This window comes from Neovison vison, chromosome 1, assembly GCF_020171115.1.
Source record: "Neovison vison isolate M4711 chromosome 1, ASM_NN_V1, whole genome shotgun sequence".
NCBI classification, from domain to species: domain Eukaryota; kingdom Metazoa; phylum Chordata; class Mammalia; order Carnivora; family Mustelidae; genus Neogale; species Neogale vison.
The window spans coordinates 202,379,726-202,405,578 of record NC_058091.1 but is presented as its reverse complement, the minus strand read 5'-3'; the positions used below and the strand labels follow the sequence as shown (position 1 = coordinate 202,405,578).

General features: G+C 37.4%; 1 protein-coding gene across 3 annotated transcripts in view; it reads left to right on the top strand.

Moving 5' to 3' along the window:
• Window positions 1-25,853, top strand: part of POLR3G (RNA polymerase III subunit G) — a 72,250-nt gene that overhangs the window by 20,895 nt on the left and 25,502 nt on the right. The window contains exons 5-8 of one of the 3 annotated variants that reach the window (XM_044265748.1): window positions 760-810; window positions 12,646-12,725; window positions 17,445-17,591; window positions 23,092-25,463. In XM_044265748.1, the coding sequence (XP_044121683.1) occupies window positions 760-810; window positions 12,646-12,725; window positions 17,445-17,591; window positions 23,092-23,178 (365 nt within the window). In that variant the 3' untranslated portion in view covers window positions 23,179-25,463. Of the gene's footprint in view, window positions 1-759; window positions 811-12,642; window positions 12,726-17,444; window positions 17,592-23,091; window positions 25,464-25,853 lie in introns of those variants that run through there. The other 2 variants (XM_044265740.1, XM_044265756.1) reach the window with 2 other exon arrangements.

Below are 25,853 nucleotides of genomic sequence, written 5' to 3'. Positions count from 1 at the left end.
ATGACCCCATCATATCCTTTGTTTTTTGTTGTTGTGGTGGTGGTTTTTTAAAAAATATTTCATTTATTTATTTGAGAGAGAAAGAGAGAGAGAGAACATGAGCAAGGGGAGGAGCAGAGAGAGAGGCACAAGCAGACTCCTCGCTGAGCATTGAGCCCAGCTTGGGGCTCAATTCCAGAACCCTGATATCACAACCTGAGTTGAAGTCAGATGATTCACTGAATGAGCCACCCAGGTGCTCCTGTCATGTCCTTTATTTTTTTCTTCTTTAAAGATTTTATTTGACAGACAGAGATCACAAGTAGGCAGAGAGGCAGGCAGAGAGAGAGGGGGAAGCAGGCTCCCCGCTGAGCAGAGAGCCTGATGCGGAGCTTGATCCCAGGACCCTGGGATCATGACCGGAGCTGAAGGCAGAGGCTTTTTTTTTTTTTTTTTTAAAGATTTATTTATTTATTTATTTGACAGAGAGAGATCACAAACAGGCAGAGAGGCAGGCAGAGAGAGAGAGGAGGAAGCAGGCTCCCTGCTGAGCAGAGAGCCCGATGCGGGACTCGATCCCAGGACCCTGAGATCATGACCTGAGCCGAAGGCAGCGGCTTAACCCACTGAGCCACCCAGGCGCCCGAGGCAGAGGCTTTAACCCACTGAGCCACCCAGGTGCCCCCTCTCATGTCCTTTAAAATAGTCATGTTGAGTGAGTGCCGCTAATCCCTAAGGGGAATTTCAGTTTTTGTATCTTTTTTTCTTTTGTACATGCAGATTGGAGAAGACTCCCAAGAGAAATGATGCCAAGGAAGAAGTGCAAAAAAGGTACATTGACTAATGTAATAATCCAGGTTAAAAAAAGTTATTGCTCAAATTCTATTTATTGAATTATCAATCTGAAGTTACACTCAGTGTTCTGAATGCTTTTCCTTAAAATATATTTGGCATTTGGTTATTTTGTTAAAAGTTTTTGTTGTCGATTTTCATTTCGTTTTGGTTTGTTTAGTTGTTTTTCCTTTCTTTAATTATGGAATTTTGATGTGCCAAGAAAGACTTTTCAAGTATATAAACAATTTTTTAAATTAAATTAAATTTGTTTTTGAGTGTTCCAAAATTCATTGTTTATGTACCACACCCAATGCTCCATGCAATAGGTGTCCTTCATAATACCCACCACCGGGCTCACCCAGCCCTCCAACCCCCTCTCCTCCAAAACCCTGATTTTGTTTCTCAGAGTCCACAGTCTCTCACGGTCTCCCCCTCTGATTTCCCCCAATTCATTTCTCCTCTCCTTCTCCCAATGTCCTCCATGTTATTCCTTATGCTCCACAAGTAAGTGAAACCATGTGATAATTGACTCTCTCCACTTGACTTAGTCCACTCAGCATAATCTCTTCCAGTCCCATCCATGTTGATACAAAAGTTGGGTATTCATCCTTTCTGATGGAGGCATAATACTCCATATATGGTCCATATGGACCATATATTCCTTATCCATTCGTCCGTTGAAGGTCATCTTGGTTCTTTACACAGTTTGGCGACTATGGCCATTGTTGCTATGATCATTGGGGTACAGATGGCCCTTTTCACTACATCAGTATCTTTGGTGTAAATACCCCTTAGTGCAATTGCAGGGTCATAGGAAGCTCTATTTTTAATTTCTTACGGAATCTCCACACTGGTTTCCAAAGTGACTACACCAACTTGCATTCCCACCAACAGTGTAAGAGGGTTCTCCTTTCTCCACATCCTCTCCAACACATATTGTTTACTGTGTTGTTAATTTGGGCCATTCTAACTGGTGTCAGGTGGTATCTCAATGTGGTTTTGATTTGAATCTCCCTGATGACTAATGATGATGAACATTTTTTCATGTGTCTGTTAGCCACTTGTATGTCTTCCTTGGAGAAGTGTCTTTTCATTTCTTCTGCCCATTTTTTGACATGATTATCTATTTGTGTGCATTGAGTTTGAGGAGTTCTTTGTAGATATTGGATATCAGCCCTTTGTCTGTAGTGTCATTTGCGAATATCTTCTCCCATTCTATGAGTTGCCTCTTCATTTTGTTGACTGTGTCCTTTGCTATGCAGAAGCTTTTGGTCTTGATGAAGTCCCAAAATTTCCTTTTCGCTTTTGTTTCCTTTGCCTTTGGAGACATATATTGCAATTTAGCATATTTGAAACTTTTTTAATGGTTATACAACCTATATTTTAAGTTTTTTTTTTTCAATTAACTAACATATAATTTATTATTCATTTAAGGTACAGGTCTGTGATTCACTAGTCTTAACATAATGTTCAGTGCTCATTACATCATGTGCCCTCCTTAATGACCATCATCCAATTACCCCATCCCCCCACTAAATCCAGCAACCCTTGGTTTGTTTCCTATGATTAAGAGTCTCTTACAGTTTGTATCCCTCTCTGGTTTCATCTTGTTTTATTTTTTCCTCTCTTCCCCTATGGTCCTCTGTTTTGTTTCTTAAATTCCACATATGAGTGAAATCAAATGATAATTGTCTTTCTCTGATTGACTTATTTTGCTTATTGTAATGCCCACATCATTACAAATGGCAAGATTTCCTTTTTTGATGGTTGAGTAATATTCCTGTGTGTGTGTGTGTGTGTATACAAATATACCAAATCTTCTTTATCCATTCAACTGTCGATGGGCATCTCTGGTTTTTCCATAGTTTGGCCTTTGTGGACATTGCTGCTATAAATTATTGACGTCCAAGTACACCTTGGATTGCTACATTTGTATCTTTGGGGTAAATACCCAATAGTGCGATTGCTGGGTTATAAGGTAGTTCTATTTTTAACTTTCTGAGGAACCTCTATGCTGTTTGCCAGAGTGGCTATACCAGCTTGCATTCCCACCAACAGTAGGAGGGATCTCCTTTCTCCACATCCTGGCCAATATCTGTCATTTCCTGACTTGTTGATTTTAGCCACTCTGACTGGTGTGACGTGGTATCTCACTGTGGTTTTGATTTGTATTTCCCTGTTGCCAAGTGATGTTGAGCACTTTTTCATGTGTCTGTTGGCCATCTGGAGGTCTTCTTTGCAGAAATGTCTGTTCATGTCCTCTGGCCATTTCTTGATTAGATTATTTGTTCTTTGTGTGTTGAGTTTGATAAGTTCTTTATAGATTTTGGATACTAGCCCTTTATCTAATATGTCATTTGCAAATATCTTCTCCCATTCTGTTGGCTGTCTTTTGGCTTTGTCAACTGTTTCCTTTGCTATGCATATATTTTAAGTCTTTAGCTTAAACATTTCAAACTGCTAACATTTGGGAACTGGTGGATTAGAACTTTATATTGTACATAAAATACCAAAGTGAAAGTTTCTAATGTGTTATTCTTTCATAATTCCACTGACGAAAAAGTTATTGAGCATCTACTATTGCCACACACTGTGTAAAAGGAGTAAAACAATGAGCAAAGTGGGAATAATCCTTGCCCTAATGGGGCTTACAGTCAAATGGAGTAAAAACATTAAACAAAAACACAATGTCCTCATTGGGAGGTCAGGGGAGTTTCTTTGAGAAACAGAATAGGAAGTTCAGATTGAAAGATGAATAAGAAATTACTAATGTGATTGAGGGAAGAACATTGGAGAAAGACCAGGTTTGTGAGGGGAAGGTCATGAGTTCAGGTTAAAGGTGGTCTTTAAGGTTCCTTTGAAATATACCAGTAGAAATGTTAAGCATGTTTTTGAGTACAAGGGGGTGAACCTCAAAATGGAGATGATAGTGATTAGCATAGATACTATAATTGAAACTATGAGGAAAGTATGAGATTGTCTAGGGTGAAATTAGAGAATTAGAGGAAATGAAGGGCTAAGCCTAACCTTGGAAAAATGCCAAAATTTAATAGGCTGACAGAGGAGATGGAAAAAAAAAAAAGAGAGAGAGGGGAAGAAGAGAGGCGAGCCCAAGAGAGCAGAACTATGGAAGCAAGAGTACACAAGAAGTAGAGACTATTTCAGGGCACTTGGATGTCTCAGTTAGTTAAGCATCTGCCTTCTGCTCGGGTCATGATCTCAGGGTCCTGGGATTGAGTCCTACATCAGGCTCCCTACTCAGCAGGTAGTCTGCTTCTCCCTCTCCTCCTGCTGCTTCCCCCCCTTTGTGCTTTCTTTCTCTCAAATAAATAAATAATTATTTATTATTTATTAAATAAATAAAATCTTAAAAACAAAAAAGAAGTAGAGACTATTTCAAGAGGTAACAACAGGGGCGCCTGGGTGGCTCAGTGGGTTAAGCCGCTGCCTTCGGCTCAGGTCATGATCTCAGGGTCCTGGGATAGAGCCCCACATCAGGCTCTCTGCTCAGTGGGGAGCCTGCTTCATCCTCTCTCTCTGCCTGCTTCTCTGCCTGTTTGTGATCTCTCTCTGTCAAATTAAAAAAAAAAAAAAAAAAGGTAACAACAGTGTTAAAGGAGGTTAAACAAAGTTGCTGTGAGGTCAAGTAAGATAAAGATTGGAAAATGTAAACTAATTTCTGACATGTTGATCATTGTTGACCTTAGTGAGAGTTTTTCTCATTTTTTAAAGATTTCATTTGTTTGTTTATTTAGAGAGAGAATGTGAGGGGGAGAGGTGAAGGGAGAGAGGGAGAGAGAAAAATCTCAAGCAGACTCCGAGCTGACATGGGGCTCAATCTCATAACCCTGAGAGCATGACGTGAGCCAAAATCAAGAGTCTGATGCATAACTGACTGAGCCACCCAGGCTACCCTCGGGGAGAGCTTTTTAAAAGATTCGTAAGGGTAGAGTTCAGATTGGAATGGGTTAAACAGTAAATGAGAATTTAGGAAAAGGGGACAGCTAGCATAAATGAGTATTTGGGAAATTTGGATATAAAGAATAAAGAGAGAAAAAAACGAAGTAGCCAGAAAAGTTAACAACAATGGAGTAGAAACTAAGAGAAGAGAAGAAATCCCCCATCTCTTACCCCTCTCTTTTTATCAGGCCTTGTATTTTATGTTTTGCTTTTTAATAAATTTCATTTTTAGAGCAGTTTAAGATTCACAGGAAAATTGAACAGATAAATACAGATTTCCCGTATGCTCCTTGCTACCACCCATGCATAGTCTCCCCCATTATTAACATCCCCCACCAGAGTGGTACATTTGTAACAATTAATGATCCTACCTTGACATAGCACTATTACACAGAGCCTGTAGTTTACTTTAGGATTCATTCTTGTTATTTTGCATTCTGTGGGTTTTGGCAAATGCATAATGACACATGTCCGCAATTGTATTATCATAGAGTACTTTCACTGCTTTAAAAATTCTCTGTGCTCTGCCTTTTCATCCCTTCCTCCTCCTAAACCCTGGCAACCACTGATCTTTTTACTGTCTCCACAGCTTTGCCTTTTCCAAAATGTCATAGAGTTGGAGGCATACAGTATGTAGCCTTTTCAGATTGGCTTCTTTTACTTAGTAAAATGCATTTAAGTTTCCTCCATGACTTTTCATGGCATGAAAGCTCATTTTTTTGTTAGCACTAAATAATATTCCATTGTTTGGATGTGCCACAGTTTATCTATTTAACTACTAAATGTCATCTTGATTGCTTCCAAGGTTTGGCAATTATGAATAAAATTGTTATAAACATCCATTGTTGTGTGTGGACATAAGTTTTCAGCTCCTTTGATTAAATGCCAAGGAGGATGATTGCTGCACTATCTGGTAAGAATATATTTAGTTTTGCAAGAAACCATTAAACTGTCTTCTAAAGTTCCTCTGCCATTTTGCATTCCCACTAGCAACCAATGAGAGTTCCTGTTTTTACTCATCCTGGCTAGCATTTGGTATTGTCAGTGTTCTGGATTGGCCATTCTAATAGGTATGTGGTAGTATCTCACTGCTGTTTTAATGTGCATTTCCTGGTGACAAATGTGAAGCATCTTTGTGTATGCTTACTTGCCATTTGAGTATCTTGTTTGGCAAGATGTCTGTTAAGGTCTTTGGCCCACTTTTTAATGTTTGTGTATGTCTGTGTGTGTGTGTGTGCACATTCTTACTGTTGAGTTTTAGTTCTTTGTATATTTTGGATAACAGTCTATAGGAAAAACTCACAGTTTATGCTGTGAGTTTCTCCTTTACTCTCATACTACCACCACAACATTTCTGACACCAGGTGTGAGGAATTTTTTTCCCCAAACCAAGCTGTTCTCTGCAGCTGGATGTCTTATAATTTAATTCAATTCCAACAACAACTAGAATTAACACAGACCCCACAAGTTGAGGACTTAACCCCGCAAGACTATTCCCCACTTCAGATACCAGTTTCAAGTAGTAGGTTCCCCACATTACCCACAACTTCTGTCTGACTTGGCTACAGATCAGAGGTTCCCATGACCCTCCTCCCACTTGGATTTCATTTGCTAGAACAGCTCACAGAACTCAGGGAAACACTTATGTTTACCAGTTTATTATTTAATGAAGGATATGATAAAGAATATAGATGGACATCAGATGAAGAGATAGATAGGGCAAGGTTTAGAAGGGTTCCCAGCACAGCAACTTCTGTTTCTGTGGAGTTGAGGTGTACCCTCTTCCCACTATGTGGATGTGTTTACCAAGCTGGAAACTCCTCAAATCCCCATACTTTGGTGATTTATATAGAGACTTCATTATATAGGTATGATCACTCATTAATTCAATCTCCAGTCCCTCTCCCCATTCCCCAGGAATGGGGGATGGAGCTGAAAAATACCAATCTTTTTTTTTTTTTTTAAGATTTTATTTATTTATTTGAAAGAGAGATAGAGATCACAAGTAGGCAAAGAAACAGGCAGAGGGAGAGAGGGGAAGCAGGTTCCCTGCTGAGCAAGGAGCCTGATGTGGGGCACAATCCCAGGACCCTGGGATCATGACCTGAGCCTCCCAGGCGCCCCTGAAAAGTCCAATCTTTTAATCATAGTTTGTCCTGTTTTGTGACTAGCCTCCCTCTTGAAGCGATCCAAGAGCCCACCAAGAATGGCCTCCTTAGAACAAAAGACACTCCTATTACCAAGTAAATTCCAAAGGATTAGGAACTCTGTCAGGAACCAGTTTCAAAGACTAAATATTAGAACAAAACATGCTCCTAGTGTTCTTATCACTTAAGAAATTATAAGTTTTAGGAGTTCTGTGCCAGGAACCAGAAACAGAGACCAATATATATTTTTTCTATATTTCACACAGTCCTTTATCAGATGTGTCTTTTGCAAATATTTTCTCTCAGTCTGTGGTTTGTTTTCTGTCTCCTGACATTATCTTTTGCAAGGCAGAGTTTTTAAATTTTAATGAAGTCCAACTTCTCAGTTATTGCTTTCATAAATCATGGCTTTGGTATTATATCTAAGAAGTCATCACCAAGCTCAAGGTCATCTAGATTTTCTCTTATGTTATCTTTTAAGAGTTTTGTAGTTCTGTGTTTTGCATTTAGGCTGTGGTCCATTTTGAGTTAATTTTGGTGAAGGGTGTAAGATCTACCTAGACTCATCTTATGCATGTGGAAGTTTAGTTGTTCCAATACCATTTAAAATAAAATAAAGTCCAGTATTGTCAGTCCTCCAACTTTGTTCTTTCCTTCAATATTGTGTTGGCTATTCTGGATCTTTTGCCTCTCCACACAAACATTAGAAACAGTTTGCTGATACTGCAAAATAACTTACTAGGATATTGCCTGAAATTGCATTGAATCCAAAGATGAAGTTAGGAAGAACTATCATCTTGACAATACTGAGTCTTACTATCCATGAACATGGAATATTTCTTCATTTATTTAGTTCTTTGACCTCATTCTTCAGAGTTTTGTGGTTTTCTTCATATAGACTCTATACATATTTTGTTAGGTTTGTATCTAAGTATTTTGTGGGGGGGGTGCTAATGTAAGTAGTATCAGATTTATAATTTCAAATTCCATTTGCTCATTTTTGGTATATAGGAAATATATATTGACTTTTGTGTATTAACCTTGTATCCTGCAATCCTTCTATAATCGCTTATTAGTTTCCAGAGTTTTTGTCTCATTCTTTCAGCCGAAAACTGACCTTTGTATATTAACCTTGTATCCTGCAACCCTTCTTTTGGTTTTTTTTTTTAAGATTTTATTTATTTATTTGACAGAGAGAGAGAGAGATCACAAGTAGGCAGGAAGGCAGGCAGAGATAGAGGGGTAAGCAGGCTCCCTGCCAAGCAGAAAGCCCAATGCGGGGCTCGATCCCAGGACCCTGAGATCATGACCTGAGCTGAAAGCAGAGGCTTAACCCACTGAGCCACCCAAGTGCCCCTCCTGCAACCTTTCTACAATCACTTACTAGTTTCCACAGTTTTTGCCTCATTCCTTCAGATTTTCTGCATAGATGATCATGTCATCTGTGAATGAAGACACTTTTATTTCTTCCTTCCAAATCTGTTGAAAGGAATGATAAGAAGGAACTTTCTTGCCTTGTCCCTAGTCTTAGTGGGAAAGTGTCAAGCTTTTCACCATTAAGTATGATGTAGCTATGGGTTTTTTTATAGCTATTCTTTATCAAGTTTACAAAGTTCCCCTCTACTTGTTTACTAAGAGTTTTTTTGATGAATGGGTGTTTGATTTTGTCAAATGCTTTTACTGCATCTGTTGATATGATCACATGATTTTTCTTCTTTAAGCCATTAATGTGGTGGATTATGTTAATTGATTTTGGGAGGTTGAACCAGCCTTACATACCTGTGTTGAGTCTTACTTGGTCATGATGTATTATTCTTTCTATACATTGTGGGATTGGATTTGGAAATATTTTTTGACCATTTTTGCTTATATGTTCATGAGAGATACTGGTTTTCTGTTTCCTTTTTTTTTTTTTTTAAGATTTTATTTATTTATTTGACGGAGATCACAAGTAGGCAGAGAGGCAGGCAGAGAGAAGGGGGGGAAAGCAGGCTCCCTGCTAAGGAGAGAGCCCAATGCAGGGCTCGAGCACAGGACCCTGAGATCATGACCTGAGCTGGAAGCAGAGGCTTTAACCCACTGAGTCACCCAGGTGCCCCTGTTTCCTTTGTTGTAATATTTGTCTGGTTTTGGTATTAGGGTAATGTTGGCCTCTTAGAATAGGAAGTATTGCTTTATTTCTTGTTTTTTGAAAGAGATTCCCCTCCCTTTTTAATAGCTCTATTGAATTACCTTTGACATGTAATAAAATGCATATATTTGGAATATATAATTCAATAAGTTCTAACATATGTATTTAAAGTGGAAATATTTTTATTTTGTTTTACCTCAGAACTACAATTTATAAGAATATTTAGCTTGCTTGAATATAAAATATTATATATTTTTAAAAAACCAAAATGCTGTATGTTGAGATATAATAGCTTATCTGCTGTCCTTTGTACATTTGGCTTTTATTAGGCAAATATATTATTTTTACAGTATAATATCATACATTAATACTGGTTATGTCTTGATGAATCACAGATTTATAGCAGACTTTAAAGAGCCAAAAAAGAATGTATCTGATTTGGAAAAACTGATATTTTCAAATACGTCACACTATTACTCATCCCTGGAACTTTATATACAAATTGATTATTAGTAAAAATGTCCAATGTGTCAGAATTTCCATTTGTTAAAAAATAAGACAACAACCACAAAACTTTCTGTTTCTATTCTGAGCTTTTTTTTTTTTGCATATTGTAAAATTTCTGTTTTATTCCTGATAAACTTATACTCTCTCTTTTGTTTTTTTCATTTTTTGCATGTTTTTTAAAAAATAAAAATATAATGTATTATTAGCCCCAGGGGTACAGGTCTGTGAATCGCCAGGTTTACACACTTAACAGCACTCACCATAGCACATACCCTCCCCAATGTCCATAACCCCACCACCCTCTCCCTACCCCCTCCCTCTCTCTTTTGTTAAAATGACCTTCACTGATTTACATGAAAGTAAACAGTACCCAAAAAAGACAATGACTGAAAAACTTTGTTTCTTGAAGAACCAGCTATTGGCAGGTATTGAAAGAAACAAAAACAAACAAACAAACTAAAAAATCAAATATATGCATGTATTTGGCCAAAGATGAAAAAAATGCATATTAATGTTTCTGGGTTAAAACAGTCTTTTAACAAATTTTTGCAATTTTTTAAAAAGATTTATTTATTTTAGAAAGAGAGTGAGAAACCATGTAGGTTGGGAAAGGGGCAGAGGGGGAAGGAGAGGGAGAGAATTCCAAACAAACTCCCCACTGAGCACGTGGCCCAACTCGGGGCTCTGTCTCACAACCCTCAGATCATGACCTGAGCCAAAACCAAGAGTCAGACACTCAACCAACTGAGCCACCCAAGCATCCCAACAAATTTTGGTAATTTGACACTTCTCTCCCAGTTATACATAAAAGAATTTGTGATTATATAAAACCAGATTTATAAGTACCAAAAGACGCTTAGTGGCCTTTCAGCAACTGACTTTCTTAGTTAAGAGATCAGTAGTGGTTTTTTGTTGTTGTTGTTGTTGTTTTTAATTTTTAAGATTTATTTATTTGAGAGAGAGAGAGAGAGAGAGCCAGGGGGAGGGGCAGAGGAAGAAAGAGAATCCTGAAACAGATTTGCTGCTGAGTGTCGAGCCTGACATTGGGCTCAATCCCAGGACCCTGAGATCACGACCTGAGCCAAAATCAAGAGTCAGCTGCTCAATCGACTGAGCCACCCAGGTGCCCCAAGAGATCAGTAGTTTTTAATAAGTTTATTTCCCTGACCATGTTCTATAATACCCAGTTAATAGCCTTGTGTGTTAGGAAACTTAAGTAATTCAACAGAAGATTCTTAGAGAAAAAGACTTTATGATGTGAGTAAATTACATTCTTAGCTAATTGTTAAGGCCCCCAATAATGGGTCCGTGAATAAAAGAGCGAGACTGATACAAAGTGAAGGTCAAGCAAAGCTTTATTTTGCACCAAGCATCAAGAATCAAACCGAACGTTGGGGGCCACACCTCTTACAGAGAGGGCAACCTCTCTCTGCTTCACAGACTAGCTTTTAAGGGCAAAGGCCATGTGGTTAGGCCTGGCCATGCACAGGTGGCCAATGAAATTGTAACACATAGCACAGTCATGTTAGGTCACACATAAATGACCAATTTATTTACAATTTACCGTAGTAGATATTTGAATTAGCCTATCACCTTGGTCAGAATTGGCGCCCAAAAGGTGCCCCAAGGGGCGGGGCCCATACTCCTTGGTAACTAGGGAGACAGTATGCGTCCCCCTACTGATCTGATGTCTCCACCTGGCCTGACCCACCCTTGTATTTAGGCTTTGTTACCTGGGACTGGTTTCCGGGACATGTTTTTAAGTAAGTCCCTTGGGGAAGAGTGACAGGGACAGTTTAAGGGTTAAACAACAAGGTTATTGTTTAACCTGGATGGAAGTGCTCTAGCTAAAATAGGTCCTTACACTAATGTTTTCTAGCATCTATATTATAATATATATTGAGATTTAGTTCATATATGATACTACATTTTATGTGCTACAGTTCAAATTAAACAGTTTTTACCCTCAAGGGGAACAGAGAGAGTTACCCATTATTAAATCTAACTGTTACCTTTTTTCTGAGCAAAATGTCACAAATATATATGTTAGGGTTCTGAGCTCAGTAACTCCCTGAGGGGTAATTTGGTATAACACAGTAAATTATAATTCTGTCAGTTATGGGTCATCCACCACAATTTAGAAAGTTGTTCTATAGGTTAAATGTTAATCTTTAATGAAATTACGTCTTTCTGAATCATATTTCCTCTGTTGCCAAGTAATATCTAGGTATTTAGTTTGATTTGGGGAAAGGACTATAATACTTTTTGATCACAATGGGACAGTTTGGTAACATATCATAATGCTTTGGTAACTGACTGGCTGGATCTATATGTGAAATAATTCTCCATTCCCTGTGGTTGTAGAATAGCCTTTTAAGCATGATTTTTTTTATATGGCTTAAAACAAAATCCAAAAGCCATTAAAACTTTTTATTTACATTGCTTTGAGTTTTCAGATTCATGTAACAGATACGTTCAGTTTAACCATTTTAATCTTTATTCCAAAGATGAGGCTTACATTGCATGAGTATAACTCCTTCCTCATTTCTTTAACCATTGACAAATGCATATTTATTCTGCACTTGTTTTTTATTTTCCAAACCTGGTTGAATTGCTCTAGTTAAAATAAGATACACTGATCAGTGAACAGGAAGCCAGTGCAGATGATATATTTATGAGAGTCTTTCTCTGGTCCTCTCATGCTTCTACTTTAGGTAACATTTTAGTAGTCAGTGTAGGCCTTAACATTACTTTCCAGTACAGATCTTCAGTACTGGTAAAAATATATCTGGTTACAGTGTTAGAAAACATCCTTTAAGTGATTATCATTTACTCCTCATCATGGAAAATTGGTGAGGCCTGCTGACTCAGTTATTCTTTATTTATTTAAGAAATACTATTTTTATTTAAGAAAATTATTTTTATTTTTAATTAAGAAAATTAATTTGGTCTGCAAATTATGTGACTGTCCGCCATGACATATCACTGTGCTAGGCAGCATATGAAGAGGCAAAAACAAAAAACAAAAAACATAATGCAGAGTTACTGTTACAGAAATATGTGTTAACAGTGGTTTTACTTCAGCAGGCCCCAAATCCGAAAAGGCGAAAGATACAAGCAAAGGCGTTTCACTCACTAATACTGCAGATGTGTTGAAAAAAATCGAGGTAAGGTTTTCTTCTTGCAATCTGAGCAAGCTGAAAAAGTGTCATGCCTTCTTTCACCTTTTTCAGTCTTTCCACCTTCTCTCACTTTTGATAATATGTGGATTTGGCAGAACCAAGCCCAGCACACAGGGTAACTGGAAAGATTTGAACATTGTTGGCTGGCGTATTAAAAAAAAGCTCCATTCTGGGGCTCCTGGGTGGCTCAGTGGGTTAAGCCACTGCCTTCGGCTCAGGTCATGATCTCAGGGTCCTGGGATCGAGTCCCGCATTGGGCTCTCTGCTCAGCAGGGAGCCTGCTTCCACCTCTCTCTCTCTGCCTGCCTCTCTGTCTACTTGTGATCACTCTCTGTCAAATAAATAAATAAAATATTTAAAAAAAAAAAAAAAAAGCTCCATCCTGTCCTTCTTTACCACTTACCTGTCAACGTACCTTACCTTCTGTTACCTACTTCCATTCCCATGTATCTCTACTTTCCCCTTACACTGGAATTACATATGGGAAAGAAACACGAGTTACATACCTAAAATGTATTTCTTTTTAAAAAAAGTCTCAGGGTTTTTGTTTTTTTTTTTTTCCTATTTTTACTCATGTACTTTTTTAGTGCTTTTTTTTTTCTGTCTCTCGGTCAGTGTAGAAGATTCTATTGAGAAAAAAGTAGATCTTATGGAACTACTTTTATACCTTCATTGTTTTTAATATTTCAAAAATAGAAAGATAAAATATCCAAAAGGTTAATAAACTGAAAATTTGCCCTCCCATCCCTGTCCCTAACCATCTAGTTCCCCTCTTGTACAACCAGTATTATCAGTTTCTTATAGATGGATCTTCCAGAAATATTTTATGTATAACAAATAACAGATTTTTTTCTTTTTCTTTTTCGTGACAAAAGCTAGCGTATTATACTCTTCTGCATTCTCATTTTATCACTTGTAATCAATGGAGACGGCTCTACGTTAGTCTGTGTAGAGTTTGCCTCATTTTTTTTTTTCTTTTTTGGCTGCACTATAAGAATGAACCATAATTTATTTAACCAGTATTGTATTGATGGCCATGTTTCATCTACAGCTTTGCTATTATAAACAGTACTATAGTGAATTTATATTAAGTATGTCATTTTACATCTTCAAGTAGATTTCTTGAAGTGGATTTCTTGGGTCAATAGTTATGTATATCAAATAATATGGATAAATATTGACAGACCACTCTCCATGGAGATTATGCCAATGTATTCCCACTGTCCTTGCAGATACTACCTTGCACTGATGGTAATGATCATGATGATAATGATAGCAGCTTATTATGTACCAGGCTCTTTGGTGAAAGATATTTACATACCTTATGTCCTGAAGACTTCATAACAACAAGGAGAGATGGGTATTTTTCTTCCTTACTTACAGATAAGGACGTCAAGGCTTTGAAACTTTTACTTGCCTGGTCAAGTTGGCACAGCTCTGTGATAACAGAAACTCAGTTATTTTATTTTTTGGCCAGTGCTTGAGCCAGAGATAACATATCTGAAAATAATGGCAGGAGGATATTGAGGAAATAGCGATAGCTGTCAGGTTTAACCGTGGTGGAATGATGGAAAGGGTTGCAGAACTAGCAACGGACTCGTCTTAAAGCTTCCTGGAAAGAAGTTGCTAAGATGACATGTGCTATAAGGAGGATTGATCTGAATGTGGTTTCTCATCAGAACAAATTGTGCTTCCTGATTTTCTACATTAAACACCTTTTTCATTTTGTACATGTTAAAACTGAAGTTTTAAATCTGAAAATTAAATGAGTTAGCTTTTTTTGTATCTCTCCATTAACGAGCAAAATTAGCTTCTGGATGACTTTCTTATTGTTCATTTCTTCAGCAAAAGTAGTTGCAGGTTTTAATATAATAAAACTGTGGATGGGGCGCCTGGATGGCTCAGTGGGTTAAAGCCTCTGCCTTTGGCTCAGGTCATGATCCCAGGGTCCTGGGATCAAGCCCCCACATTGGGCTCTCTGCTCAGCAGGGAGCCTTCTTCTCTTCCTCTCTCTCTGCCTGCATCTCTGCCTACTTGTGATTTCTGTCAAATAAATAAATAAAAATCTAAAAAAAAAAAAAACTGTGGATGGAGAGAAAGTAACAAACAGTCAAATCTCATGTGTGTGAATAATCAGACAGCAGTAAACTAATATTTGAGCCTCTGTCTGCTTGACATGGGAAACTATAGGTTGGCTGCATATTATTTAAACTGGAATAACTCTTCCCTCTCTATAAGTTAACTGTTTGAGAAGTGTTTTCACATTGTGTTCATCACATTATTCTTAAAACGAATCTGTAAGGTAGTAGTGGGTAAATAGTTAAATGGAGACTAAAAAGTAGACAAACCAAAATTAGTAGCTTAGCACACAAAGAAAAAAGTAATGAGACAATGTGTGTGGCTCTGAGATCATTTTTTTAAGTTTCATAAATCTACTGTAGTTAAGCAATTTAAGTATTTTACAGATTTGACTTAGGCCTATGTAATACAAATAAAGTTGTTATTTTTAAAAATATTTGAAATGACAGTAATGGAAATAAAAACTTCCTAGACCTACAGAGCAGTGAATGATTTTTGTATTTTAAAAACATGTTCCAGGGACACCTGGGTGGCTCAGTCATTAGGTATCTGCCTTCAGCTCAGGTCATGGTTCCGGGGTCCTGGGATCAAGCCCCTCATTGAGCACCCTTGCTTGGCGGGGAGGCTGCTTCTCCCTCTACCTGCTCCCACTGCTTGTGCTCTCTCTCTCTCTCTGTCTGTTTTTTAAAATAAAAAATAAAATAAAAACATTCTCCATAGTTGGTTTAAATATGCTTATTGCTAATTATGAAATAATAGCTAATAGCAGGATTTTTCAAATAGAGTATATACCTTACACAGAGCTTAATAAGTACAGCACTACAATTCCCGTGTAACTACACAAAATTTATGGGTCGTAGACCTCTTTACTGTAATTAGATTAAAATAGAAAAGACTCCATATGTTAATGTCAACATAGCATCATTATATGTGGGTGTGGGTGTGTGTATTTGTAGACACTTCCCAAGATGTATCTATAAACACTATTTTGTTTACTTGCGATTTTCCAAACGGATTGTCAATTTGAAAAATTGCATGTGTTATAGTAATAACTCATATAAGGCAACAGGAGAGTGTGAAGATAAATCATCTTATGTCTTTTACCTTTGTTTTATTTGTTCTGCCTCAGTGGAATGAGGTAAAAAAGTGGAATTTGAATTTTTTTTAAAGATTTTATTTGTTTATTTGACAGAGAGACACACACACACACACACACACACACACACACACACACACAGAGCAGGCAGAGGGAGAGGGAGAGAGAGAAACTGAGCAGGGAGCCCGACACAGGGCTGGATCCCAGGATTCTGGGATCATGACCTGAGCCAACAGCAGATACTTAACAAGCTGAGCCACCCAGGTGCCCCAGAACTTAAATTTTGATTAGAAATTGAATCTTTCCGGGGTGCCTGGGTGGCTCAGAGGGTTAAAGCCTCTGCCATCGGCTCAAGTCATGATCCCAGCGTCCTGGGATCGAGCCCCGAATCAGGCTCTCTCCTTGGTGGGGAGCCTGCTTCCTCCTCTCTCTCTCTCTGCCTGCCTCTCTGCCTACTTGTGATCTCTGTCTGTCAAATAAATAAATAAAATCTTAAATAAAAAAAAAAAGAAATTGAATCTTTCTCATGTAGTGTTTTTATTGCCTTTGATTTCCTTAAATTCAAACTTGAATATAATTAAAAGGATTTTTAAAATAAGTATTTAAGAGCCAGTAAAGGAATAACTAAATTGTAGTCACTCCAAATACAAAATGTGTTTTCTCTTTATGTGTAATCTGCAAAGCAAATATAATAGGATGGAGCATTTGCAGCTATAGAAATTCATGTTCTGTTTATTGTTTAAGAACAATCCTATCTTAGCTCAAGTGATCCTGTGCTTTAATTTTGAGTATTAACATAGGGTCACCTGGCTGGCTCAGTTGGTAGAGCATACGACTCTTGATGTCAGGGTGGTGAGTTCAAATCCCATGTTGGGCATAGTGCTTACTTTTTAAATAAATACATATATACATACACACATACAATGTAGACATTTTTGAAACGTTGCCATTACATTCTCTTTTCTCCTTTTATGTTGGAAAGATAACAAAATAGCCTTCTGAAAGCTTCTCTCTATGAACTCAATCAATTCAGTGTGTTAGAAGGAGGTAAGGGCGCCTGGGTGGCTCAGTGGGTTAATTAAGCCTCTGCTTTTGGCTCAGGTCATGATCTCAGAGTCCTGGGATCCAGGCTTGCATCGGGCTCTCTGCTGGGCAGGGAGCCTGCTTCCCCCTGCCCCCTCTCTGCCTACTTGTGACCTCTCTCTCTCTCTCTCTCTCTGTCAAATAAATAAATAAAATCTTAAAAAAAAAAAAAAAAGGTAAGACAGAAATCGTGAGAATAAAGCATTGTGCTTAGAGCTGATATCAAGCCATCCCTGAGACCCAGTTATGAAGTTAGAAACTCAGTGAAAACACTAGTATAATGACAGGACAGAGAGTTCTTCCTTTGTTGAGCGAACTCAAAGTTTCCTAGGTAGTGGCCTGGAGAATTAGAATAAGGTGATGGGTAACTGTGTTTTCTTGAAGCTGAGCAGGGATGTCAAAGTCTAGTGGGTTCCACTTAAATTAATGAGGTTCCTTTATACCAGGAGCTGGAAAAGAGAGGTGATGGTGAAAAATCAGATGAGGAAAACGAAGAGAAAGAAGGCGGCAAAGAGAAGAGTAAAGAAGGCGATGAGGAGGACGACGATGACGCTGCAGAACAAGAGGAGTATGATGAAGAAGAGCAAGAAGAGGTAAACTTAGGAACTTTATTAAGGGTTCTCTACTGAGGAGTCAGATATGTGCTATACAGTCAAAATAACAAACCAGAACCAAGTCGATGGGAACGAAGGGTATGTCATCATCACTGGTATCAGTTCCTTAGTATCAAGAGAATGACTTTAACATTGAAATCAAGATAACAAACTGAATCTGGGAGGTACGAGGAACTTGACAGGCAACTTTGTAAGTGGGAGGCCACAAGTGAAGCAAATCAATCAGTTTAGTTGAAGGTTTATCTACATAAAATTTTAAATCTGCCATTACTGTAATTAAGGACTTAGTCATTTAGGGTCTGAAGAGGAAACCCCTGCCATACATCGCGTTTCAAACCTCGAAGTGTGTGTGGACCCTGGCAGAGAATAGGTATGATCTAACCTCCAGTATCTGAGTTACGACTTAGTGGTTTGGATTTGGGATTTCTGACTTCTAGAAACATGGTGCATTTCAAAATAAGCTAGAGCCTATCAGGGTGCTTTTGAGTAGGGTAACTTTGTTGGCCACAGCCTCTTTGGGACTTAGTAGGTACCTCATGCAGTAACCCTAGGCTGGGAGTTTCTTCTCCATGGCAGTGAACTTTGTCTTCACTCCATTTCAGCTTCCCACATGACGCTAAATCTTTTCTTTATCTGAAAGTGCTGTATCTCCTAAGTCTTTATTATATACTTTAATTCATTTACATTAAATTTTGGATTGTTTTGGAATTTATATTGGTGTAAAGAGAGAGGTTTGGATCCATTTTTATCTATTTCCAAATGGCTGGCCAGCTACTAACTGCATTTATTAAATAATTTGCTTTCTTCGTTGATTTGCAATTCCCTTGTATCAGCTATTAGATTGCCACTTCTGCTTAGATGTATATCTGAGACCTAGTTTTGAACCATCACTCTTCTGTTCCAGTTAATAGAAGCTTTTCATTTTTTGATATTTCTAGGGAAGAATTTTCCTGAGTATTCTTTATTCTTTCAGATAAATTTTAAACATTTTAAAATTAAAAATATCATATTGTGTCCAACTTTCTTTGCAGATCATTCACTTTTTTATTCCTGCACTCTGATGTGATTGAGACTGCCAGACCTCTGATTCTCTATTTCCCCTTTACTCACTCCCTGTCTTAAATCTTTCTTCCTCAAGGGCCTAGATCCTTGCTTACCCTTTAACTGCTTTCTTGACATTACTGTCTTCCTGTATGCTCCCAGCACACACTTGAGATCAAGGTAACCTTCGATCAGTTCCACTGTCTCCCCTTTTCCCTCCAAACCACCTGTTGAGCTTTTCTGAGGAATCCCAGAAACTGATGCTCCTAAAGCAACATTCACTAGCCCCTTTTTGCTGAATGACACGTTCTCTGTGTTTCTCTTATCATCTGTCTACAGCAATTATTTTAGGTCATCTCTCTCTCTTTTTTTTTAATCCCTCTCCTTGTCATCTTTTCCTTTCACTCTTAGCAGTTAATAACTTCTTTATACAGAGAATGAAGCTATCAAGAAGACATTCCCTTGATTTCATGTCCTCTGCCTTCAAACTAAATGTCTTTCCTCCTCCTCCTGTTTTTTAGTGAAAGAAATAGTCTTCATTGTATTTAGAGTTAATTGTCCTTCCTTTTGGGGGTCCATCATCCTTATGTCCTTTCCATTTTCATATTTTCAGTCTCTTCCTACTCATCTCTTCCATTCATGCATTAGAACATGTTCATCTCTCATTATGAAGTATGTTCCCCATGTTCCCTTCCAAGTGTCCTGCTATCTTTTGGAAAGCTGCTCAGCTGGCTTCACTTGCTCGCTCCCCCACCCTCCTCTCTTTAGTTCTTTTCATCTGATTTCCACCTGTATGCTATGGAAATTATTGCCATCAAGTTCACCAATAGATAGATTTTAGTCCTGATTTCACTTTTCTGCAAATTTAACACTGCTCACAACTTCATTGTTAAAGTATTATTTCCTTTATTTAAATTCAACAATTTAAGGCAATTATGGCATCAACTCTATGCCAGGCATTGTGCTGCATGCCAAGACATAGGCAAACATTGTTGCTTTTCTTGGTTTGGGGGACACAACACTTCTTGTTTTTTTCCTGTTTCTGGTACCTTTTCATGGTCTGTTTTGAGTTCTCTTCTTTCTAATCTTTAAATGTCAGTATTCTTCAGACTCCTTCCCCTGGATTTCCTTTTCTCTCTACAATCCCTATCCAAAATTTTAGTTGCCCTATAAATACCTATTAGTCCTTGTTTTTTTTTTTTTTCATTCACTATGCAGTAATTGTATGCCATGCATATGCTTGGAATTGTACTAGGCAAGGGGAATATCAAGATAGGATACAGTTCTCTCATCAAGGATATTGGTGTAGTGGGGAGACACACAAGAGAGGAGATAGTTATAATACACTGAATAATACTATGGTGTGATACAGTACAGGATGCCATAAGGGTACATAAGAGGGGCACCAAACTCCATTTTAGTGATGTGAAAAAAGGTATCTCAAAGAAGACAATCTGAAGACTTAATCAGATCAAGATGAGAAATGGACTGGAGGAGATTTGCAAATAAAGGAAAGTGGGTGGAGAAGGCTTGCGGGTAATGAGTGTGTAGCGCTAATCGTGTAATTGACCAGGTAAGTCAAAATGACGGGACTAGAGAGTTCGAGTAGGGGACATGGAGAGACAAAGCTGAAGACAAATATTAAATACCAGGCTGAGCAATATGACTTTATCCTGAGTGCTCCGGGTACCCTTTGAAGGGTTAAAGCAGTGGGATAGTTTTATCATACTTGTATTTTAGAAAGCTCAGTTGCTTGGATTGAAAGGAACTGTGGTTAAATCATGCTTGAAAGCTTGTTGCTATGAACCAGTGGTGATTTTGCCCTCCAAGGTATAGTTGGTAATATCTGAAGACATTTTTGGTATCACAACTGGTCTTGGAGATCGTGGCGTGCTATTATCTTTGAGTGAGTAGTGTTCTGTTTCCTAGACAAGACTAGCTTTTGGAATGCTCTCTTTATAAAGTCTGCTTGAGGTGAACTCTGTTGAAATTAAGATCATCCCTAATAATAGCAAACATCAAGATTCTAGTAATTCTGTGTTGGGCCTTAGCAGAGTACTAAACACAGTTTATATAAATACATATCATTAAAAAAAAACCAAACAACTTTCCACTTTAGTAGAGAAAGGATACATGTTTTGAATATGAGTCTGGGTGAGGGATGAAGAGGGGAGCTCAGTTAAAGACTTTCTAGACTTAAAGTCTTACTCTTGGTGCTTTTTAGCAATTAATTAATGAAAAATTCATGTTAATTAACTTGGCATATTGAGGGTTTGATAAGCATTGTTTTTGAAGAGTAAATGGAGCAGATTATCTAGGTAACACCTCTGTCAAATTAAAGAAACACAGACCTTTTCTTCAGTCTTTTGAATATTATAATTAAAGGAAAAAGCAAGGGTTCAAATGAAAGCCAAGGACCACTTAAGCCATCAGTTTCAACAGGTTCTCACTTTGTACCTGTTTCAAGACTATTAACATCACAAAATTACCCAAGGTAAATCACTGAATGTACTTGGAAGTGTTCGTGTCTAAAGCAGAAGTTGGGGGCGCCTGGGTGGCTCAGTGGGTTAAGCCGCTGCCTTCGGCTCAGGTCATGATCTCAGGGTCCTGGGATCGAGTCCTGCATCCGGCTCTCTGCTCAGCAGGGAGCCTGCTTCCCTCTCTCTCTCTCTCTGCCTGCCTCTCCATCTACTCGTGATTTCTCTCTGTCAAATAAATAAATAAAATCTTAAAATAAATAAATAAATAAAGGAAAAGTTGCATATGCTTGACTTTGGAATAGTGAAGTATCCCTTCCAACTCATTTACAAAGTGGTCTCATTTGAACTCTCGACCATGCACCCCTCCCCTGTACACTAGTCCCAAGGCTTCAGCCAGGCTTCCAGATGTTACTGGATTTCTTGGCACTAGAGAAACCAGGCCATCTTCCTGGGGATGCTATGGAAACTTACTGGATACAGAAACTTACAGTGTCAGGGAAGACAAAGTATTAAAATCTGTATCTGACTATTACAAGTTATCTTGCATTATTTATATAAATTTATATGTAAAAAGAAAAAAATCCCACCATGCAGGTACTAAAAAAGCTGACATCCAGATGACCTTCTTCTGAGAATCGTCTCTACTTCTTACTTTATCATAACTCTTGCTATAGAGGGTGGAGATGTAGAGATTAATTTTTTGATGGTAGATTTCAATGAAGTAAAAAAATCTAGTGATAAGTAAAATAAACACCCATGGACTTATCAAACAGCTTTAACAATCATCAATGTATAGCCATTCTTTCAACCACTCATTCATTCATCCAATCCATTCCTATCCCCTGACTTCCATGTCCCATCCACCTTGGATTGTTACAAAGCAAATCCCAGGCATTGTATCATTTCATCCCACAAATATTTCAGTATGTACTAAAGAATAAGGGCCCTTTATCAACATGACAATATTATTATTATACCTAACATAATGAAATATTTCCTTAATATCATCAAATATTAAGCCAATATTCAAATTTTTTAAAAGATTTTATTTATTTGACAGACAGAGATCCCAAGTAGGCAGAGAGGCAGGCAGAGAGAAAAGGAAGCAGGCTCCCTGCTGAAGACAGAGGCTTAACCCACTGAGCCACCCAGGTGCCCCCAATATTCAAATATTTTTTATTGTCTTAAAAAATTTTATTGTTCATCCCAGTCAAAATCCAAATATATCCCATACACTGCACTTAGTTAATAACTCTCTTAAATATCTTTTAATCCATATCCAAAATGGATTTTTAAATTTTTGACAGAAAGCACAGAAATATCGGGAATCATTTACATGAATAAGAGTCTTCCCCAGTCTTGATAATTGAAATGTTCCCAGGAACTTAATTACTCTTAATCTCAAGGAAACTGAGGGGCCCTAGATGGAATATGGCATTTTCTAGGTTTCATTTTGTATCTTCGAGCTTGTTTTTTGGCCAGAAGCAAAAATCCCTCTACTTATGCTCTGTTACACACCATGACTGAAAACCTCAGTTCTGGTGTAGTTTAATGAATGTTAATGTAAATTGGCTTTGTTTCTTGAGTGTCTGTACATTTGTTTGGAGTGTTTAGTGGTATAGGTAACTAAACCATAAATCGTCCTCCTGAGGTGTAATGAATTCAGTGTATCATTCTACTGAAGTGTCATGGACATTCCTTCATTTTCTCTTAACTAGTTGGTGCCTGAAAATTATAGGAGGTGATGGTCTTGTGGAAAGCAGCACAGGTAGATGGGAATGAAAAACTAATGTAATTTTTAAGCAGATGAAAGTGCAGAGACTTTTCAAAAGCCTGCTATGTTTTCTTATTACTTGATATTTAGAAACTTAAAGGGACAGCCTACATTATATTGTTTAATAATGATCTTACTACTCACTTATTTTAATGTTTACTGAGGAATATATCATTTCACTTAGGAAAATGACTACATTAATTCATACTTTGAAGATGGAGATGATTTTGGTGCAGACAGTGACGACAACATGGATGAAGCAACCTATTAGCTAGGAAATTTCTCCAAAAATATCTTGATGATACCACTTCTGAACATTTGGACAGACTTGTTTTCTATTTCTGATTAAGGAATATTATATTTTTGTTCCTCTTTTGCTGGGCAGATACTTGCTGTCGAAATACTCAGAACCACTTTGAGTTTACATACTACTTACCTTACCAATCAGTCTCTGATACTCTGACATTTCCTTCTCAACACCCCTGTCATCCGTCTTATGTATTCAAGTGGATTTCTCTTCTATCACTGGGATTTCAGTGTGCCCAGAGTTTTTGCATTTTTTAATCTATGTATTCATACTTGAACAAATTACTCTTATGGAACTCAATCTGTTGTAAAACTATTACTCATCATTATAGTGAATTTCTCTAGTCTGGAAGTTGATGTAATAATACTGCACAAAGAGCACTTTAAAAACAAAGAAACTTGAAAATAGTTTTATCTTTTTCTTTTGCATGGTCTGTTCTGTGCTGCATCATGACTACAAAACCCTACTGGAGCTCTTACAATTGCATATTTTATGAGATTAGAAGTTTTGTGATCAAAAACATACAGGGAAAAATGCCACTCTGAACTTCATGAATTTCCCGGTCACATCTCAGCCCGTACAAAAACCTGGAATGAATACTAAAAAATACTCGAATTTGGAGCCAACTCAATACCATTTAACATATAATCATCTCACTGTTGTTAAGTTTGATCTTTGAATAGTTGGGCTTATGAAAAATTAGATATCTAATTTTGTACTTTACAAAAGTATAGAGAAAGTTCTAGTCGTATAAATCTTACTGCAGAATGCATATGTACAAAATCTGTAAGTTGTCATGGCCATTGTTAAATTTCACAGGACTCAGTTATCCAATTGATTTATAGAACAGTGCAGAATAAAACTCAGGTCATTTTAAAGTTAAGATTAATCTTTTTTGTTTTGATTAAAAACTGGCTCCTCTGACTTTTAATATCTTGGCAGAGTAAATACCTAGACCCCCCAGCATCCAAACACACACAAATGCCAAAGATTTTCAAGGGAATTAATACTGTATATTTTTAAACGATTTCTTAATATTCTCTACCAAAAAGAACAAAGAAGATTATTTTTCCCCTTTGGGAAAATAGTCCCATTACCTTCTAACCTTGAGAATCAAAGCCCTAGATTCTGTTTCTACCTTCACTATAGACTCAACCTTGAAAATGAGCTTGGTTAAGTTTTCTGTGCCTTAGTTTCTCCACCCGTACACTACTTCCTATAAAAATTGCTTACACACTAACCGAAATTTGCCGTGTGTATTCATTCATACCTTACAGAAATGATCACTTCTTAAACTTGGTTCTCACCCTCTGAAAACTGGTAGCTTCGTTAAGTGACTGAAAACAAGCAGTTTTGAAAAACAAGCATGTTGTCCTCACAAACTATTTTTACTGATTTTCCCATCTTATGTTCTGGAGGGAAGGACTGAAGAAAATTTATGTCTTGTGCCATTTTGAAACATGACTTTCTCAGGAAAAACATCACTTTCAATTTTAATACTTCCTCAGATTATTCAAGGTGAGTGTAAAGACCATTGTTAGTTCAGTGTGCCCATCGAATGTGAATTATTTGTTGAAATAAGTTTCTAGGAAATTTTAAACATTCTAAATGGAAAACAAAAGAAAGTCCATGTTAAAACTGCAACCTACTAGACTTAAAGGTTCTAGTTGTAATGGGCAAATAGTCACTTAGGATTGTTGAATAAAACATTGATATTTTATTCTCTCACCTCCTTAATACTTTAGCCAAATACCATTTAATTTATAGAAATCTGATCTCAACGGTTCTGTTTACCTGCTTCAGTTTAACTCTGCAGATGACCCTGTGAATTGGTCAGATGCACTTAAGATACAAGTATTTATTTTCCTAGCTTTCAGTTTTGCCTCCAGTTTTAGTCCGCAGATGGTAAGACAGCCCCTTTGGGCAGGGATTTGCTTCAGAAGCCCCCAGCCATCTGCCTTAAGTGCACTGTATTCCTCTTTTTATAAGTTGAAAGTAGACTAACTGTGAGGACAGGGAGTATTTGCAGGTTGCTTTACCAGCATGAATCTTGTCCATCTGGCTTAAAATCTGAGACTGTGAAGTTAGTTATTCCGTAAGAAGGTAAACTTCAATGCCGAGGTAGCCTCCTGTATATAAAAAAGTACTTGTTGGTGAAATGTCTTTAAAATTGCTGTATTAATAGGTCACACTGTTTTGTTGCTATAATGCTTATTTTCCTGTTTACACATTAAATTCTTACAAAACAATTTTGTGTCCTTTTGTTTTATATAAACATGGTTTATTTTGAACCTACTTAAATGTATGAGAAAAGATTTGTTAATACAGATTTTATGTAGTGAAATAACTATTTATTGAGCAAGTATGACAGTTACCAAGTATTCTTAATAAACAAACCCACAAAAGAAAACGCTAGGTGATTAATAAAGTCATGTTAACAAATGAAGAGATTTGGCAGTTAGTGTAGTATTAGTGAGACCACTGCTGTCGTGGACTGACAGTGGATACAAGAGAATATTAAGAAATTTGGAAGATTTTGTTAACCTTTCTACCCCCACCACATTAAAATGTACAGTGTCAATGGCTTTGCCTTAATATACTTAAAGGCTCTGGAGTTAGTTAAAACTTTTTATTAAAAT